Source organism: Leptinotarsa decemlineata, unplaced genomic scaffold (assembly GCF_025532065.1).
Source record: "Leptinotarsa decemlineata unplaced genomic scaffold, Ldec_3_MD MMD2_tig00026317_RagTag_RagTag, whole genome shotgun sequence".
In the NCBI taxonomy this organism is placed as follows: domain Eukaryota; kingdom Metazoa; phylum Arthropoda; class Insecta; order Coleoptera; family Chrysomelidae; genus Leptinotarsa; species Leptinotarsa decemlineata.
In genome coordinates this window covers 985657-1007617 of record NW_027412686.1, presented here as the reverse complement: position 1 = coordinate 1007617, position 21961 = coordinate 985657, and the positions used below count along the sequence as shown (strand labels likewise).

The 21961-nt window shown below is 34.0% G+C and overlaps 1 protein-coding gene across 1 annotated transcript in view; it reads right to left on the bottom strand.

The window, feature by feature from the left end:
* Positions 1 to 21961, bottom strand: part of oxt (Xylosyltransferase oxt) — a 22789-nt gene extending 828 nt beyond the window's left edge. Inside the window, exons 1-6 of the mRNA XM_023169451.2 lie at positions 21062 to 21961; positions 17864 to 18006; positions 15878 to 16041; positions 15581 to 15805; positions 14767 to 15388; positions 6666 to 7178 (exon numbers count right to left, since the gene is read on the bottom strand). Coding sequence (XP_023025219.1) covers positions 6666 to 7178; positions 14767 to 15388; positions 15581 to 15805; positions 15878 to 16041; positions 17864 to 18006; positions 21062 to 21687 — 2293 coding nt within the window. The 5' untranslated portion in view covers positions 21688 to 21961. The remainder of the gene's footprint in view (positions 1 to 6665; positions 7179 to 14766; positions 15389 to 15580; positions 15806 to 15877; positions 16042 to 17863; positions 18007 to 21061) is intronic.

Genomic DNA, 21961 nt, shown 5'->3' with positions numbered 1-21961 from the left:
AAGACAATATTAGATTGCATATTTTAACTTGTTTAAAATTACGGAATACTGTGTTAATGTTTTAGTATATACTTTAAGGTAGTATATGTTTTATTGTCGCTCATTGTTTTTTGTCATTTTATACTCTAAAATTAACCCCTTTTAAACTTTAAATTTACCCCTTTTAAGCTATTCTTAGTTGCAATTGGTAATTCAGTACCTTATCTGATTTTATTTTAATTATAATTTAACATTGTAATTTACACTTTAAATAAATGGGCTTGCCCGTAAATGAATAAATAAATAAATAAATAAAAATAACTCTGGAGCTGGTTAGATAACTTCTCAGTTGAAAATGTATCCAGAAAATTAAATAATTGATGTGATATAATAATTACTGTTCTAAACATCCTATTAAAAAGGAAACTAAAACATCCTTTCCAGAAGAAGATTATATAAGCGAACTACAGGAACGACAAAAAAGGAAAAAAATGTTATGATCTTTAACATGCCTGAGTTGCCGAACAATTCTTCCCATGACCTTAATGAAGTAAAGAATATCTTTTCTAAAATAACACAAAAAAACTTGAACATTATCAATGCAGTGAGAATCGGCAAAAAGAACAAAAATGTCTTCCGTGCACTTAAAGTCATTCTTAGTAACTCTGATGATGCTGATTCAATCATCAGAGCAAAAAAGGATGCATTGAGAGGTCAACATATATCAATCAATGCCGACTTGACTCGACTTCAAGTCAATTATTGGAAGAAATTGAAAGAAGAATTGGAAAGGAGAAAAAATGAGGGAGAAAATGTGATCATAAGATACTTCAATGGTGTTCCCCAAATTACTCAACAAATTGTAAAAAAGTAGTGCACAATCATATAAGTTACTATTATCAAAATGTTGGTGGCTTAAGAACTAAACTACTAGAATTGCAGCAGGCAGTTATGTCTTTTCATTACGATGTCATTGTGTTTGTGGAAACGTTGCTAACAAAAGACTATCAAAATTCTGAATTGGGGTTAAAAGGATATGACATTTTTCGACAAGACAGAGACTCAACCGGGTCATCGAAATCTAGAGGTGGTGGTGTTTTAATTGCAACTAGAAGCTCATTATCCGCAAATCATATTGAAGGAACTTTGAATAATATTGAACAAATTTTTGTCAGGATGTCATTGGGGAAAGAATACATAATTATTGGTGCTGTATATATACCTCCAGTTTCAGATATTGAAATATACAACAACCATGTTGATACTGTTGACAATGTTATGAGTTCTTTCCCGAATCACAAAATGATACTCTGTGGAGATTATAATATTCCAAATGCTATATGGTTTAATGATGAACTTGGATTGAATGTCGACTGTGAGATTAATTCCCTGGCAAATGTATTGCTGCATTCCTTCAGTTACCATAATTTATATCAGTTGAATACTATTCCAAACTCAAGAAATACCCTCCTAGACCTTTTATTTTCGTCTTACAAAGATATTCTAGTATATAATCCAGTCGAATTCATCTTTCACAATAGTGTCCATCACTCAGCTATAACTTTTGATTTCGAAATGGAAACATTACCTGATTTAAAAGTTGAGGAATACTTTTATGACTTTAGAAATAGTGACTACATCCTCATGAATAATTTTCTTGCTAGCATCAAATGGAAAACTTTATTACTTGAAAAAGATATAATTTTATCTATAATGAATTTTTATAATGTACTATATGATGCAATCTATCATTTTGTCCCGATAAAAAAGTTCAAATCCTCAAATTTTCCTAATTGGTTCAGCAAAGACTTGAAGAAAAGCATACTCGATAAGAAAATAGCACATAGAGAATATAAAAGTGGTGATGTAAAAGCATTTCATAGATTTCAATATCTCAGATCTCATTGTAAAACTATGCGAGATGAGTGCTATCGTAGATATATTTCAAAAACCGAAAATAATATGTCAACTAATCCCCGATACTTGTGGAAATATATTAATGATAAGAAGAAACTTTACAATCTCCCTTCCCGTATGGTTTATGATGATATCTCTACTGATAACGCTAATGAAATAGTTAATCTTTTCTCAAAATTTTTCTCAAATATTTATGACAGCACTACGGTCAATGAAATCCCCAAATTCAAATTTCAAAATGTAGCTTACGTCTGCCACTATAACATAGATATTAAGGAAGTTATAGATTTAGCTTTGAAACTACCATTTAAACTAACAACAGGTCCTGATAAGATACCCTTGCACCTGATTAAAAATTGTATTTATACTCTAGCACTGGCTATTCAATCTTTCTATTGAAAAAGGAATATTCCCAGAATTTTGGAAACAAAGCTGTATCAAACCAGTTCATAAAAGTGGACTTCGTAACAATGTTAAAAACTATAGAGGCATTTGCAATCAGTCAGAGTTGCCCAAAATGCTGGACTGTCTAATCACTAGAAAACTTTCATTCGATTTTAGAAACATCATAATCAATCAACAACATGGTTTTACCAAAGGGAAATCAACTTCTACGAACTTATTACTTTATGAAAACTACATCATAAATAATCTTGAAAATAGGCTACAAGTGGACTCTATATACACAGATTTTTCTAAAGCCTTTGATAGAGTCAATCATAACCTACTGATTGCTAAGTTGAATGCCTTGGGTTTAGAGGGAGATGTTTTAAATTGGATTGAAAGCTACCTTTACAATAGAGTTCAATACGTTAAATATGGCAACTCTATATCTGAACCGATAAATGTGCCATCAGGTGTTCCTCAGGGATCCCACATAGGCCCATTACTGTTCAATTTATTTATCAATGATGTCTCCACTTTTTTTACCTCCAGCTCATTTCTAATGTTTGCAGATGATTTAAAGGTGTTCAAATCAATACAAAATATATCAGATGCTCAGGCACTTCAATGTGATTTGGTACAGTTTTCTAGCTGGTGTGACGTCAACCTTTTGCATTTGAATCCAGATAAGTGTCAAAAAATTACTTTCTCAAGGATCAATAATGTATATGATTACTCGTATAAAATCAACGGGAATGATTTAGCAGTAACGGATAAAATAAAAGATTTAGGTGTCATTTTTGACTCAAAAATGTCATTTAAGTACCAAATAACGGAAGCCTCATCTCGAGCTCGTAAGATGTTAGGTTTTACACTTCGTTCTGCTAGAGACCTAAGTGTTGAATCTATAAAACTGATTTATTGTGCACAAGTAAGATCCATTCTTGAATATAACTCCATTGTATGGTCACCCTATTATAATGTTGATGTTGAGTTGTTAGAGGGGTGTCAAAACAAATTCTTGAGATATGTTGCTTTTCAGTTAGGATTAAATAGAGGAGAGTATAACTACTCACAGATATTGAACATATTGAACATGAACACCTTACTTCATAGGAGACTTGAAACAGATCTTGTGTTTGTCCACAAAGTATTAAACGGCTATATTGATTCTCCACAAATAGTTGAGCTTTGTACTACTCTCTCTGTGAATGATAGAAGAACCAGAAATAGTGATATTTTTAAAATTCCTTTTTGTAGAACCAATTATGGTCAGAATGAAACAATATTTAGGATATTGAAATCAGCAAATCATTACTATCTCATCATTATTATCCTTCAAAAAAACGATTAAAAACATCTGATGTATCTTTAGTTTGTAAGCACATGTACAATTTATAAAAAGATATTTGTAAAAATTGGCTTGTCCGTTGAAATAAATAAATAAATATATATATGTTTCAATTCCATGAGAAGTAACCAATGTTGAATCCAGAATACATCAACATTATGACTAATAAGTAACGAAGAAGTAGGATTGATGAAACAAAAATCTAAAATAGTTAAGGCTTTTGCAGCCAAGTTTTTCAGTGTCTCTATTTTCCGGGTTTGAAGGCCGTGGATTTTTGGATCTTCTTTCTGACGTTTCCCTGGTGCGAGTGATTAACTTCCTTAGAGGTTTATACATAGTGAGTTAATATCTCCGATGACTGGATATATGGCGTGATAATACCTGTACCTGCATTTGGTAAATTGTCAATAACGTTCGTTGACCCTTTTCTACCTGCCATTATGCTGAATGGCATTCCATATTCGATTGAGGTTTACAGCTTCTTTTTCTAATGGTATCTCTGGTCAGGAACGATGAGTTCCGTGTTTTCAAACATAACCCTGTGGTTTCCTTCACTGAGTATGTGTTCTGCCACAGCTGACTTGTCTGTTTAGCATAGTCTGTAGTTTATTTCAGGCTTCCTTAAGCCTTGTTCCCATGGATCTTCTGGTGCTTCCAATGTATACCTTCCCAAAAGTGCACGTTATGCGATAAATTCCTGCTGCTGATAGTGCTGCTTTTGTCTAAAGACAAAAGGGACCCACACAGTAACACAATTTAAAAATGCCATTTTAGATGTTGACTATTATACACCAGAATTTATTAATCAATTTAAAATTGTTTCACGAGTTGGATTCCTCCAATACAGTATTTCTGGATACATTCAATAGTGTTGTTAATGGGAAAATTACTATAATATTAATTTTGTTATAATTATCAACATATTTTCCTTTAACAAACACATTAGTTACTTCTGGTAACAGTTTCTATTTCAACTGACAACTCAACAATGATATAGTGATTGTAGTTAAAAAAAGGTTTCTTGAAAAAATATATTTAAACTGAATCAAAATATCATATTTCATAGCTCAAATATGCTATCAGTTCAAAAAATAAGGCGAATTTTAATTTTTCTCAAAAAATATTTATTTACTCATCAATTTCTATTTTGTTCCCTTCAGAATAGTCCTCCTCAGATATAATACACTTGTCTCACCGTTTTCTTTGATTCTCGAAGCAGTTCTGATATGCCTTTGAGGTCTTTCTGCGATTTGGTTTTTATCCCCTCAATCGTCGCAAAACGCCATCATTTCATGGATCTCTTCAATCTCGGGAATAGACAAAAGTAGCAGACGTGAATACGGCGGCTGAGGCATGATTACGGTGTTGTTTTTGGCCCAAAAAGTTACGAACGAGAAATGGCAAGTGACCAAGTGCATTATCGTGATACAAAAGCCATAAATATTTTTTCCACAATACCGGACTTTTTCTTCGTTTCGCTTCTCGCAAGCGGTGTCTAACTTCAACTTATTGACCGTACGACCGTGTGGCAAGAGCTGATGCACTACGTCACGGTAAACGAAGAAAACAGAGAGAAACACCTTGACATTTGATCGAACTTGGCGTGCTTTTTTTGATTTTGGTTTTGATGTCACAACCATATACCCAGTTATGACCATTTTAAGGCAAATCTGGATCGCCGTTGACGTCATTCAACAATTCTTAAGCAATGCTCATGCGACAGTTTTTTTGGTCAAAATTCAGCAATTTTGAAACGAATTTTGCTGCTGCACGTTTCATGCTCAAAATTTTCGAAAAAATTGTATGGCATGAACCAACCAATATGCTGACACCCAGCAACTTCTCTAATAGTGATTTGACGATTCTCCATAACAATTTTCATCACTATCTTAACATTTTCATTGGTTCTTGATGTGCTTGGGCTTTCAGGGCGAGCGTCGTCATTCACATCTTCTCGACCTTCTATGAAAAGCTTGTATCAGTGGTAAACATTTTTCTCTTAATTCCATTTTTTACACAAAATTTTATGCAAATTTATTGTTAAATTTTTTTTGATAGCAGAAAATCGCCGAACACTTCTAATTTTTATGCCTCTCACCAACAAACTAAACAGTTGAAACAGAACATATGTTCGAGACAAGTGTCCACATAATATATAATATGACTAGTTCAAATTAAATAAGAATTCAATAATTATAACTTCCACAGCAAACCCCCAAATTAGGTTCGGTTCAAAAGTAGATAATATAATGTTCCTCAGTAAACAAAATAATTTAAATTGTGCCAAAAACCTGGTGTTAGACCGTGTTAGACAGTTATTCATTTGAAAAAATGTGTTAGGATTACAACAAATACATACAATAGACAATTTTATTATAGTAAAACTAATATGCAATTTAGATTACATTACTTTTAGTGCTGAACTCATTATTTCCAAACAAAAGAATGAATTCCTAGGTCTCCATTTATAAAATGAAATTTAGGGACTACCACTCTGAATTATGTACATGATTTTCTTTAAATTATATGGCCATTACAAATTCTCTTGACGATTTTTATTTTATTTATTTTTGAAATAGGTTGTCCTATATACAAAAAGCATAGACATGACAATAAATCAGTACCAAGTCATGGAACTTTACTTATATTCTTAGTCCTTCGACATCACAAATCAACAGTTCATTGTTTTATAATAGTAGTAGGCAATAGTAGCACACACTTTCATAGAAATGTGAAAAAACTTCTGCTAGGAATTTCTCAATTATAATATTTTGCTCAAATATTGAAAAGGAAGATATTTTTTAGAAGAGATTGATTTTTGTAAGAAAAAAGAATTTTGGATTTCTGATTCTTCATTATTACACAAAAAAATCTCTTGCATTATATCATTTAAACTTGACAAAATCTGAATTCCCACCTAGAAAACTAACTAGTTTCTATAACGAATGTATTATATCTGAATTTAGAATGCATATTTTTCTATGAATTTTTTTTCAAAACTTGATATATTTTTATAAAATTCAAAGCTGCTTACCAGGTGATATAGGTTGCTTCAAATTTGGCTTGACATGTCCAATTGAAGAGGTTTCATCAATTGTATACTCAGTAACATCATTAAGATCACCTGATGGACTGATCCAAAGACAAGTCATGTTATATACTTTCTGGGCTTGGTTTACAAAAAAAAAGTTATAGATGAGCACAGGTTCCGAATATGGCGACAAAATTCGCATAAAGTTCCTCGAAAGTTGTTCCTTTTGGTCATAATCACTACTGACTAAGAACACTTCCAGGTGATCATTCAATGGAGTTTTCTTTACAACAGATATGTGACTTATAGGTCGAACGGCTATCTCTAGCTGATACATCTCTGAGGTGTTGTAAGTGAATACGTTGAAATTATAGGTATCGTTGAAGTGATAGGTATTCACTTGAAATAGTTTTCCAATTTTTATATCACAAGATTTATCAAGTTTGGAGAACATTTTCGATACTCGTCTTTTAATACTATTTCCTACTGTTAGCAAACCATCGTCAGGTGTAATTCCTGTAAAATAAATGGAAACATTAATGAGTAAAACATAATCTGGAAAAAAATATGAAGACATGTCTTCATGTGGGCAAAAAATATTAATTCATGCAAGTTTCCTCACCGAGAAAATCCTTGCAGATGTTTCTTATTTGTCCAGTAGCAGGACCTTTCTAAAATCAATTGAGTATATCACCTACCGACCTGTTTCAAGATATTGCTCCTTGTTAGCGCAGAAAGATATAACCCAAACAGAAGTGTGTGTGGGACTACATGGCTCAATCGCTGTATGAAATTTCTTATGATAAAAAGATGTGTTAACTAGTAACAGCTTCATCAAATGAACAAAGTCCCAAGAGCGGAGAAGAACCCCATGTGCTAACACTCTAATCCAGTGATGGCGAACCAATGGCACGCGACACAATATTTTGGGCACGTCACCGATCACGAAATTCATTATGAACTAAGAAAAAATGTGTTAAGTAAGTATTTTATGACGATCGAACGCGAATGATCCTACGCTACAGAGTGTTAAAGTTCACTCGTTTGTTTTTGTACTTTCGTGGGTTTCAATTGCTAATGACGCATTGTTTGATTACGCATAACATGAAATTTCCTTGATATAATTGTATTTTAAAGTTTATTCGAGTTATTTTTATGATTTATAACTGATATTTGTTATGGCCAGTTCAGCAAAAAACAAAAAGTGCAAGATAGTAAGAGTATCAGAGAGTTTCAAACTTGGTAGATTGTGTGTGTGTTTTATGTTCTGGAACAGTGATATTTGGAACATCGTCTGTTAAACGGCATTTTGAAACAAATTACAAATTTGTTAGTCAAAAACGCGAAACATATAACGGATCAACAAAAAATTGACATTAACTATGCTTCTTTATATGTCTTGACAAAAGCACTGATGTCACTAAATCTGCACGCTTAGCTGTTTTTGCTCGATATTGTGTAGGAAATGTCATTATGGAAGAATTAATTGCGATAAAATCGTTGCTAATAACTACAAAGGAACAGATATTTGCACGGCAGTTAAAAATTCGCCTGCTGAAAAAAATTGCTTAAAAAATGTTTCTGTAATAACTGTTGGTGCTCCAAGTATGGTGGGTAAAAATATTGGTTTCATAAGTTTATTTCAAACAGGCGTAGGACATTCGATTCTTGAACTTCACTGCATCATTCACCAACAAGCCTTGTGTGCTAAGAGTTGTTTAATATCCCTTAATGATGTAATGACGGTAGTTACAAAAATAGTCAACCTCATCTCGTCACAAACTTGAAACAAGCAAAAATTCGATGCTTTTTTGGGAGAAGTGTATAATTGCTTACTGATAATGTATAATAATGTTCGCTGATTGAGTCGCGGGAACGTATTTGAAAGATTTGTTGATCGCTTGGAAGAAATCAGACTGTTTCTGCAAAATGAGAGAAAAATTGAACAATACCCACAGTTGTTGGACGTTATGTGGCTTTCAAAATTGATGTTTTTACAGACACATGCCAACATTTAAATACATTAAACGTGAAGCTTCAAGGACAAACAAAACAATTATTGTCATGTTAGATCTTATTCGCGCTTTCGAGGATGAATTGCACGTTTTCAGGAACGATATTATCACAAGAAAGAACAAGTAAACCACGATACACTCATAACGGTATGCTACTCGTTAGTTCCAAACGCGTCCAGTTCGCGCAGATGACGTGAATGCGAAGCATATCGGGATTGTAACTTCCTAGACTTGCCTAAATTCAATTTGAATTTCTCACAAGTTCTCTGTTGTGCTGTAAAGTTTAAGAATTATTACGAAATTATTGTCAAGACTGGTTTTCAAACATTTTTAATTAGCTTTTGTCAATTTAGTGTCGTATTCGAAGCTTCAATAATTAAACAAAAATACGAGTGGGTAGGTATATAACTAAGAATGTCTGGTTGTGCGGTTTTTGGTTGTAATAATTACAACAGAGTGACAAAAGGGACCAATATTAGGTATTTTCGATTCCCAAAGAGCAAAGAACTGTATAAACAATGGATTTCAACATGTAGAAGGAAGGACAACATCAATTTGAAAAATGGTGTGTTTTAATTAAAGCAATGATGACACATAATTTATTAGGTATTCCATGGTTTTCAGCAACTATTTGTTCTATTCATTTCCATAAAGATTGTTTCAAAGATTTATCAGTCAAAGAGCAATATGGTAACTTTTTCAACAAAAAACGCCCGTATTTTCAAAACTGATGCTGCGCCCACTCTGAACCTTTTATTTAAGAGAAAGCAAACTGAAGAATCAGAAAGAACAATTCGTTTTGCTAAAAGGAGAAAATCCACTCTTTTACCAGAGCAACAATTGGAAAATTATGAAGGTATTGTTTCCACATCACTACAATTAAATACTGAAGAGATAGAACAACCTGAACAAACAAACGTAGATAGCACTTGCAGTACTTCAGTTCAGTCGAATGCACAACAAAAAACAGAAAAAGAGAGGTTAGGTTCTTTTATCAATCAAACTTATTGTCACTGTGAATATTGCCTCTAATCGATTTTTCATTCAATCTCAGCCCCGGACTTTTGACCAATGTTATCAATCTCATGCAAAAAATGTCATTTCAATTGAAAGACATTGAAAAGTTGTGTGTTCTTTCCTTCGACGAAATCCATTTATCCAATAGGATTGATATAAATAAAAAAGATGAACAAGTGATAGGCCCACATAAGACTTGCCAAACTGTAATGGCATGAGGGCTCATTAGTAATTGGAAGCAACCAGTGTTTTATGATTTTGATCAGCCAATGAAAAAAGAAATTTTAAACCAAATTATATCTGCACTATTCAATGCCGGTTTCACCGTGGTAGCCATAGTAAGTGAGATAGGTCCTACGAATATGAAATATTTCTCGGAAATGAATATTGCTCACAATAAGGATTGTTCATTCCCACATCCTTGTAATGAATCTATGAGGATTTTTTTGTTTGTCGATGTACCTCATCTAATCAAGTTATTGAGAAATCACTTCATTGATCAAGGATTTTGGTTAAATGGTACATTTATGGATAAATCCTGTTTCGAAAGTCTCCTGGATATATCTACATCAGAGCTTTCTATAGTACATAAAGTCAGCAAGTACCATATCGAATTGAAGGGAACTGAAAGACAAAAAGTTAGGCCAGCAGTGCAACTGTTCTCTAATTCTGTTTCGAAGGCAGTTTCATATTGTGGAAAAAGTGGATTAATGCCATCAGAGTTACCCTGGGAACAAGTATCAGACTTCGTTCAGCTCATTAACAGATGGTTTGACGTTATGAATTCGAAAACGAAAATAAGGGCTAACGAACCATCTAAAAACGCATTTGGTATAAATTTAGAGGATCAGAAAAAAGTACTAGAAAAAACTTCCAATGTGATTAAAACACTACGAGTGGGAAAACATAAATCCTTGACTCGGTTTCAGAAAGGTATACTTTTGAGTAATAGATCAATTGTTGAGCTCTTCCCTTATCTTCAGAAGAGGCACGCCGATGTCCAATATATTCTTACTACGCGACTGAATACGGATATTCTGGAAAACTTCTTTTCTTACATGAGAGGGATGGGGTCATCTAATGATCATCCAAATTCTCTGGATTTCATTTATAGAATGCGTTGGTTCATTTTGGGAAAACACTCAGCATCAGTTTTCACTGAGAACAGGAATACCGAAGAGGATGTTTAATCCAACCTCTAGAACAAACTTCAGAACAACCTGAGTTTGAACAGTTAAACTGCATTACTGCTGATATGTTTGGGAATATATCAACAGGAGCGGAATGTCTGGAAAACTCCCGGGAATTCCAAGATGAAGAAAATTTGATTCCTTATTCCTTTATAAATCCATGTTATGAAAAAGGTCACACTGATGGATCAGATATGTCGCAAGAGGCGTTGTAGTTACTCGGATTGAAAGAAAAAATAAACAATGACTCATTAACTTATATAGCGGGTTATGTGGCTCATAAATTCAAGAAAAAATATAATTTGGGAACGGAAGTTCTTCCAGCTTCTTCCAAAGATTTGGATTGGTTGCAATTCATATCAAGGGGAGGTTTTCTAAGACCCAATAACTCATTCCTTCAAGCAGCACAAATAATGGAAACCAAATTTCAGAGAATGCATGGAAATACATTATCCAGAGAAAAAGGTATCTTCAAAACTTTAACGCAAAGAACCATAGAAAAGATAGAAAACCCAATACCATACGATGCATTACATTGTTTGTGCAGAACAAGGACCTATATAAGATTGCGGGAGATTAACAAACAAATAAGTTTCCATAATTTGAAAAACAGGATGGAAAAAAAATTAATAAGTTCCTAAATCAACGAAAGAAAAGATGAATTACCAAAATAGCTTCTATCTCATTTTGTAGCTCGTTGTCATATGTCTTGTTACTTCAAATAATTAGAATATGGAAAATTTGACCCATGTGCAATTTATCTTTTTTGAAAACAAAAGTACTTCAAAAAATATGTATTTTATTACCTAGCCGATTGAATTTGTCAAAAATATTGTCAAAAGTCGGAAATATCATCACAGTATGTATCACCCTCGGTTTCATCAATAGGGTGAGAAAATGACTCATAATTTTAGTATTCAGTAGACTCAGGAAACAAATATACTTACTTCTGAAAAAATCAACATGTATGTATTTATGCAACAAGACTTATAATTGCATTTTCATGCGAAAATGCCTGGAGATATTCGACCGAATCTCATTCTCCTACTTATGTGAAGTCTAGGGATATTTTTAAAAATTGCAATAATTTTTTTTAGATCGCTTTAGGGAAAAAAAAAGTTGACGGGTGATTATCAAACGAATGTAACTTACAACAAATTTTATTGAATGGTCAAAAATACTGAGTGCGCATATAAGCAAAACTAAAAAAAATATGGCTCTTCTTTGGCACCCCGAAAAAAAATCATAATACAAAAAAAATTGGAATCAGTACAAAGTATGGCCTCTACGCTGGTTTATTACGGCCCTACATCTATCGTGCATCGACAAAATGAGATTGTCAATGTCTTGTTGAGGTACATTTGCCCATTCAGCGCTCTCAATTGAAACGTTGTGTGAATGTTCCCCATATTCGGAGTAATTCTTCGTTGAAGCATGTCCCACACATGCTCGATGGGATTCAGGTCCGGTGATTGTGCTGGCCATGGCAATACATCAACTCCTTCGTTGGTGAGCGAGTCTGTCACTAGACGCGCGACTTGTGGACGAGCATTATCGTGCATTAGGTGGAAGTTTTCACCAACAGCACCAGCAAACGGACGGACGATAGGTAGAAGAATGGTGTCGAGGCACTGTCGAGCTGTGAGGGAGCGATTTGGAAAAACGAGATCGGTTCTGCCGCCGATCATGATTCCGCCCCATAGCATTACTGTACCACCTCTGTATGTGTGGACTTCCTGGACGTGTCTCAAACGTTCATTATTTCCAGGTCGTCTCCATAGTCTTACTCGACGAGAATCTGGATGAAATCCAAATCTGGATTCGTCTGTAAACAAAACTGTGGCCCAATCATTTGCATCCCAGTTTTGATGTTCTTGACACCACTCTAATCTTCTACCGCGATTGCCTCTCGACAAAGGTGGACATCTAAGTGGCCTTCTGTTGTGGAGATCTGCTTCATGCAGTCGATTTCTGACAGTATCACGACCAATGGTTACCTGGTGCGTCTGCTGCAACACGTTAACCAACTCAGGTGCTGTGATTGTCAGTTGTCTTCTTGCGGTTAAGACAAAAAATCGGTCTTGAACTGCAGTTGTAGCGCGTCCTCGCCCTGGATGTTGTTCGGCTGGACTACCAGTTTCACGGAAACGCCGCCACAATCGACTGATAACACTTTGGGAGACCCCCAAACGAAGAGCTACATCATTTTGTCGCATACCACCTTGAAGAAGCCCTACAGCTCTATTCATCTCAGCCAATGGTAAGTGATGGCGTTCCATGTTAAAGCACAATATTTCCAGTTTAATTGCTGAGCAAGAACTGCATAGAATGTACAAACTCGACACTTTCAGATTATTCATTTTAGCCGAAAACCTACAATTTGTAAAAAACTTGAAAAAAAAATTAGTTACCGTTTTTGAAGGCTTTGTTCAACGCATAGAAATCTACAGGGTGGTCCAATGTACCAATTTAATCGAAATTAAACGACCTCATGCATTTATTTTTATGATATTTAGTATGTTATAAAAATTTCCCTAGACTTTTCCGATATGTGTATTTATTCATCAAGACTAATAATTCCATTTTCATGCGAAAATGCCTGGAGATATTCGACCGAATCTCATTCTCCTTCTAATGAATTGTGCGTTGTCCGTCTCCGTGCTTCGCAGTGACGTCACAAGTCAGGACAGAGCGGACAGAGAGATGCGCGTCGGAATACCGTTATGAGTGTATCGTGAAGTAAACTTGAAAAAATATATCAACGATTCTGATTATTATTCTTGAATTAGGGAACTTTCAGCGAGATTTTCTCATTTCAAATAATTGTCGTAAATACTCAAGTTAATTGTGTACCCTGATGTGATGTCATTTCATAAACTGAACTTTGATTGGTTGGAAATTAAATAATTTGAAATATAGCTGATTGATTTCCAATCTAGTTCAATATGGATTGAAAAATGTATTGAAACAAGGAGAGAGTTGGAATTAACTGAAACAGAAAGAATGACAAGTAATTTAAGTAAAACGGCTAATAACAAAATTCTGGAAACATGGAATGCATTACCAAACACATTTAACTGTACGAAGAAGCTGGCTCATGCCATTGTAACGCTTTCATCTACCTATGCCTGCGAGTCATCATTTTCAGAGTTGAATAACATTAAAAACTGGGTTAGAAACCGTTTGACGGATGAATCCAGTTCAGCATGCATTCTGCTGAAAGTAACATCTTACAACCCTAATATAAGTTATTTGTCATCTAACCTGCAACAACAGAAGTCACACTAATTTTACATTGATTTAAATTACGTGTGTAAAAAACATTGCAAAATGTACCTTTTTTGTAGTAAATAAAGAGTTTTGATAGTATTTATTATTATTATTTTTCAAATAATCAGAAAGTCGAAATTATTTGATGGCACGTCTATGACGTCATTGAACATTCTTTAGAAAAAATGGCACGTTCATGCATAAAGGTTCGCCTACCCTGCTCTTATATGTATATATAGGGCATGTTAAAAATTGTGATTTTCTATTAACCAGGTGTTAGTAGAGTTATAGTGTCAAAAAAAATTGTATTTGGTGAAAACGGTTTCTAAGCCATTATTTTGAAGAGAAACGGCTACTCATGTTACATGTACCAAGAGCACAGTTCTATTTGATTATCTAAAAAAATATACAGGGTTCTATTTTAAATTAAATTTCAATTCCATTGTTGCTTCAACTATACCATTATATCAAATATCAATTTTCTAACCTCACAAAAAGAAAAGCGCTTTATACAAGCACAAAAAATATCTCCAATTGTAGTACTCAAGGGAACAATTTGTATAATGATATCTTTAATTTATTCAGATTAGTACATTAACATATGTGGCCTACCTAAATCCTGATGGTGATAAACATTCTGCCAGTATCCATATAAGTTTTGAACATGTTTAGGAGGTTTGTCCAAACCATATAACCAAAGTTCTAGCTGTAATATAACTTCCTGATTTATAGTTGGCTCGAACTTCCTTGCGAAAAATATTTGTCTTGAAAGAGTGTTCTGAATCCGAGGCCAATCTTCCGGCCTGAAATCGTTGGGACTACATCCACACCAGTCCACAACATGCTTGTACTGACACTTGCAGCCCAGTTTTCGTTTCCAATTAGTGACATGCAGATTATTATCGATGTAGGAATCGCAGAATTTGGAATTTCTAAGTGCGGTGTGAAAGAATGATTCGGCAGGAAGAAGGGTGTAGTTGAAAATTTTCAATAATCCAGATATCAGATCATCTGGTGCAGGGTTAGCAACATATTCGACAAATCTTCTAGACAAAGCAATCCAGTCGCTTCCACCATCTAGTTGTATGCCAGAAGGTAAAACTCGGTCTCCAATTCTCCACATTCTTGTTTCACACTCGACAAAAGTCTTATCTAAACCTTGTTTTTGAATGAATCTTTGTACTTCCCTTCCATGAGATTTAACAAAATTTCGATTTTTGTTCAAAGTTAAAAACTGAAATGACAGAAAAAATTATAAAACTCGCAACTTAAATTGAAATCATTATTTATTAAACATTATTACAAGTTAATTAATTTTGGTTATGTGGAATAATGTCTAGAGTCCAAAATTTCTAAGAAGAAAGATTTTCCATTCTGCTGGTGAAGGTAAAGTGTCTATTCATCACTATTTATTTGTTAAAAGTACCTGTGTTAACTGTGCAACGGTTTTTACTGGAAAATCTGACTCACTAAGATTGAGTACAAAATCCCATTTCCATTCCTTTATGTTGAGTATCTCCCACATACAGTATCTAAGCATTCTGAGAAGTGAAGCACCACCCCAAATGGTTGCAAATCTTTTTCGTGTAAGGCGAACATTAGGCAATTGTTTCTCTAAACTCAACAGTTCCCTAAACAGGTAATCTTGCCTCTGCAATAGAAATAAGCATTAGGTAATAACAAAATTGTAAATGTACTTGTAAATGTAAAAAAATCGACTTACAATATCTACGTGTATATAATAATAATGATCTATATGGTATAATATTTTCAACAGCCTTTTCACTTGTCTTAGTGCTCTTCCATTCAGGGTTAGGAGAAACACAATTTTGGCAGACTCTCTTGTAACATTTGTTGATAAAATATTTGCAGCTTGAGGAACAAACCCTGAAAATTGAAATATAGTTGAATAATTGATGAATGTAGCTGTTACGTGGTAGGAAATCATCATGAAAAATGAAACTTTGGAAAATGTCCTTAGGACGAAACTGCTGTAACGTTAGTTACAAACAGAATTGATAAAAAACATAGAAAGTTTCATTTCTCATTTTCATGATGAAACATAGTTTGTATAAATAATATAAACAGTAATGATGAAATTTGTTGGTTTCATTCATTTGAATGTTGAATTGCGTGAGAATAAATATGTTCGAAGATATGAAATCTGTATAGAAAGCTTGCAAAAAATATCCATATAATTAAAAAAAAAAAATAAAGAAACTATACGCTTTTATACTTGAATAACCTATGCATATACATTTTTAGTGGACTCTTTGTGGGATGACTCACCAAAATAGGTGGAAAGGCTCATGCAAAATTTAGAAAATGGAAACAACCACAGCAAAATAGATTTCTCCTGCACACCTGATCACTGTAATATATATATATATATCACAGACGAAATACATGTGAAACGAATATTTTAAAGTAATTCATTACACTATTTTAGATTTTCTGAAGTGCGATTAAGAAATTCAGTAAACTAGCACAACAGTCAAACACGAGTAACATGATTCTATAATAGAGCGAGATCCTAGTGTATTCCGAAAAGTGACTAGATACTCTTGAGGAAAAATACATTTTTTCTGGCATCTTTCTGTACATATAATCAATGAGAGAATTAAATATAAAATTACTGTCCAATTTGTTCTTGTTAACAGTAAAAGGTTGTTTCAAAAGTTTTGTCCATTTTTATTAGTCTACTTTAAACTATATCTTAGTGAATACTTATTCAATTTAACCAAAATAAGCACCATTTGAATCAGTGAACTTTTGCCAACGTAACAAAATTCATTTCACTTCATTGAAATCCTCAAAAACCTCAATATTCAACAGACTGACCTCCTTGTGAGTTTCGACGTAATGTCTTCATTCACAAATATCCTCGTATCACATTGAACATTCTCGAACCGAAACACCAAATTTTCAAAGGCACCCTCAGCCTCATCAATCACTCTAGTTATGTCCAGCACATACTTCCTCTTCCAAGGTACCATTTACAAACAAGTATGGGCACCACCATGGGTTTTCCTTTTTCACTAGTCCTTGCAAATTTTTTCATTGAAGACTTCAAAACCAAGGCTATTGACACGTTCAACAACAAACCCTCTTGATGATTCAGATACGTAGATGACGTTTTCTTAATATGGCCCCACACCTTAGAAACTCTTCAGTTTCCTTGGTAACCTCAACGACCTCCACCCTAACATAAAATTCAGAATGGAAATTGAAACCAATAACTCCCTTCCATTCTTAGATGTCCTCATCAGAAAATCCAATAACTCCTTCACCCACAAGGTCTACAGGAAATTAACACACATAAACAGATAAAGAGCTGGATCAACTCAAATCAGCTCTCCTTCAAAATGGATTCACAGACCATTAAATTGACAGATCCTTCGGTCGTCAACAAACTTCTTTCTCAGTTCAGTCCCAAAGATGACAATGTTCCCCCACAAAGTTTTTCTTCCCTGCATTAAAGCTGTAAGCGACCTTTCTGCCTGAACAAACGTGATGATGGTCAGAGACTTTCAACTGTCTAGAAACCCCTAATTTCCCGATGCTCACCCCCCACCAAGACGTCCGGTGATGATAATCACCCGAAGCCCCGCCCCACATACCCCACATACCACCGAACACCCATATATATATATATATATATATATATATATAAGAGAGTCAGTTCTTAGATAGCTACAAAATTACTTACTTCTGATACCTGTTTGATAAACATTGATTTTGTAGTAACCCCCACAGGTGGAATGCTGGTCGCCTGGACATTTCAAATTACAAGAGGAGTCAGGAATTTTTGAACTCAGTGGTGGTTCATCAACTCCACAGAAACACTCATTCCTATAAATCAAAAAGTCATTAAAGAGAAATTGATAGCAAAAGTGTACATTTTTCCACAAGTTATTAGGCAGAGGTCAATATAAACAAAATTTAAATTCTGCTACTTTTGAAGTTACAAGGGTTCGTTCAGTCACTCTAATAACACTAATATATATGAATATATAATGCGAAACGTTTTTTAATACTATTAGAAACAGTTACGATTTTTAAAAAAATGAAGATATTCAAACCTCGATTTTTGTAGATTTGTTCAAATAAAAGAGTACCGAACCGTACAAACAACAATGTGGATGCTATGGAGGTGTTATCTCTTGTAAATTTGTACATAAAGTCACCTATCTTAAGTATTTGCGATAATTTCAATTTAATTCCAAATTTGTGTGATATTAATTTTGATTCCTTAGAATATATTGTTGAAACTGCATGTCAGTTTTTCATGGAGAATTTATATTTTATTTTATTATATTATATTTTTGTTATTCATTTTCTCAAATTGTAACTTTGTAGTTATAAGCACCTACTACTTTTATATCATAGTTAACCCTGTAAATGGTTTTTAACTCTTCGGTAATAAAGGATAATATATTTAGACAAACTGATTTTTTGCCTCAAGCACTCACTTGCAATTTTTACAGGAAAAACAGAGGCGAAGGTTTTGTTAGAAAAGCTGATAGGTTTATAATGGGATGGTTTAACATGAATCTGACGTTGAAGAAACTGTTCGTGACAACGTGAACCTAAAAGGTAGTGAATTGCAGAATTAAGATATAGATAAAGAACCTTTCTCTGACATCAAATAGAGATTAGAAGGAGAATGAAAATGCAAATATAAAAAAATCTAGCTATTTTAAAATCTTGCTGTGAAAATGATTAACAAGTGTAGGTAGGTTAGTAGGTCCAAAGTATCATGCAAGGCTTCCAAGAAAATGTTCTTTAGAAACTACTACTTCCACATGAAGATTGAACTTTACAAAAAATACTTTTCTCATTTAATTTGTTCTCCAAAAATTCATTATGGAACTAAAACAGATAATATCTCCAGGAAAATTGCAAAACGTGATAAATAGAAGAGCCTTGATATAAAATTTCAGTTACATGTAAATATAGCAATCTTAAGGTGTGAATTTCACTAGTTCGGACTTCCATTCTCTATTATATAAAATTATTTGAAATCCCTGTAACAACCAAAAAAGAAGAACTAGAAAAGAATTAAAAATGAATAGCTGAAAATAAAGATTATATTAAGCAAAATAAACCTGAAATGAATAGTAGTGAAATAAAATACAAGTAAAATAGAACAATTGAACAAAAATAAATAAAAATAAAGAAATTTAAAAAGGAAATAAAAATAAAAAGTTGAGATATTCCAAGTCATGTTAGTTCACGACGTTTCAATTGTTATTATCTACAATTGTCTTCGGGTGATGACTGAACTGATTCCTCCGAGAGATGACTATTTATAGGTCGTTCGAGTACTTTCACTTATCCCCCCGCTTTCGATTTTCCTCCTCACTGGTTCCGTGGGAATGGCCGTTTGGCGGGAGTTGGCCATTTTTCGCTTGATGATGGGTTTCCATATGTTGCGTATTTCTACGCTGGCTTGGCTGAAAACGTTGTTGGACAACATGTAAGCGGCTTCCTTGAATTTTCTCCTAAATCAATGTTCCTTTCTGTGCAAGATCTCAGCTTGGGACCACTCGATGTTGTGTTGATGGGTCCAAACATGGTCTGCTATTCCTAATTTGCTGGTTTTCCCTCGCTGTGTGTCTTTCTTGTGCTCGGCAATGCGAACATTCAATTGCCTCTTAGTTTCACCAATATAGGATTTTCCGCACTCACAGGGTATCCGGTAAATGTAATTTTTGGAATCACAGTCCGCGTTTGGTGGCCTGTTTTTGTGAGGCTGCTACGGATAGTGTTACCGGATCTGAAGCAGGTTGTGATGTTGTACTTGGAACCAATTCTTCTTATCCTCTCCGATAATCCTCTGGTGTGGGGAAGTACAAGTACTGATTGTGGCGGCTTCTCTTCCTTGTCGAGCTCTTGCTGTCTTCTAGCTAAAGCCTGTTCTACCATCACTCTGGAGTAACCATTCCGTTGAAGGTGATTTTTAATGATGCCTAGTTCCTAGGATTGGGTCCAAGTATCATGTGGGCTCAAGCTGAAATCATCCACAAAGGGGAACACTGGTTTAGGAGAAAATTCAAAGAAGCCGCGTATATGTTGTCCAACAATGTATTTACTCAAGCTAGCGTAGAGATACACAACATATGGAAACCTCTAATCAAAAGACAAACGACCAACTCCCGCCAAACGGTCATCTCCCGTTAAAACCAATGAAGCGGAGAGAGGGAATAGGTGAAAGCACTCGAATGGCCTATAAATAGTTAGACCTCGGAGGAATAAGTCCAGTTATCACCCGAAGAAGATTGTGAATACTAACAATCAAAACGTCGTGACATAAATTGGTTTGGAATCTTTTAATTTTAATTTTTTCATTTTTGTTAATAATATTTTTAATTTCCAGCTTTTATTAACATTTCAAAATTTTATTTTTTTGATCGTTGCTTGTATGTTATTTCTTTGTGATTACAGTTTTTTGTTTAATGAAAATTGTTATTTTCGGGTAATCTTTTTATTCTTTTTCAGGGATTTCAAATCAATTTATATTATACCTATTAGACAATGGAAGTCCGAACTGATGAAATACACCATGAAACATTGTCAACCACCTTCAAACACCATTGCTATTTATTTTGACTAAAACAAAAATTTTGACATAGTGAATTATAATCTCCTGATAGAAAAATTGTATACCTACAATAGGAATACACAGAGTAGTTGATACATGGATTGCTTCATATTTATCGTATAGAACTCAAACTGTTCACATTTTGAAGAGCTTAATGGTCTTCAAGTGAAGAAGCGAAACATATCGTGATATATTTCTCCAATAAATTTTGTGGAGATCAAATCCTAAGGTGTAGTTTATGAAAATAATATCTATTTTCTATCTCATAACTGATTTTACAAGGAAAAATTGTGATGAACTCACGAATATTGTACCCCTGCATAAGGAAATCCTGATTGTAGACATAGATCAATGCAATATTTTGGAGAATTTTCTCTTTTATTCACACCAAAATAACCACTGAGCAACCTGAAATTCTTTTCATCTTTGAAACATCCCAATTCTTTTCCAGAAATCATACCATCAGAAGGACAAGAGCCTCTCAACTCCTTGGGGTAAAGCCTATTTTCTATAGAAAGGCACGTCATATTTGATATGAGTTGCTTGCAGTACTGAGTCTTTGCTCGATTTATTGCCGAAACAGCTTCTTTTGTAGTAATTTGACAAAGGGGTACAAAATCCAATTCCTCGTATCGTAACAGGTGAGTTTGATTAACCTTACTTTTACTTTTGTTTTTTTGTACCACTGAACTAACCTCCTCGTCGTTATTTTCTGATTTAGACCTTGCAGAATTAAATTCTAGTTCTGTATAAACTTCATGACCAGAACTTAATGGTAACCACTTGTTTTCTTCAGGTTCATTGCTTTTGCTTGTCGATATGAATTTAGCTGCTAAGAAAATTTGGAAGGATAAAATCAGAATTCCGATGATGAAGAATGTTCTGTATCGTCTCATCCATTTACTGTTTTTGATGCTGAGTTTTATCATTTCAATTCACCACTGAATCATTTCTGTTGAAAACAAATTGTTGGCTGCACCATCAATCTTCCGGTAGGTGATGAAATTATGCTCATATTTTTCAATTATAAATTTCTTATTTGTATTATTTTCTTTTTCATATACAAATTAAAACAATTCCGTATTCGCTTTCATTTGTACACTTCTCGTTTAACGATAAATAGTAGTAAATCTAACGTAACCTATCATTTACTCCCTTGGTGTTTTTAATTTTTTTATCTATTCTTCAGCACAATGCTGCCAA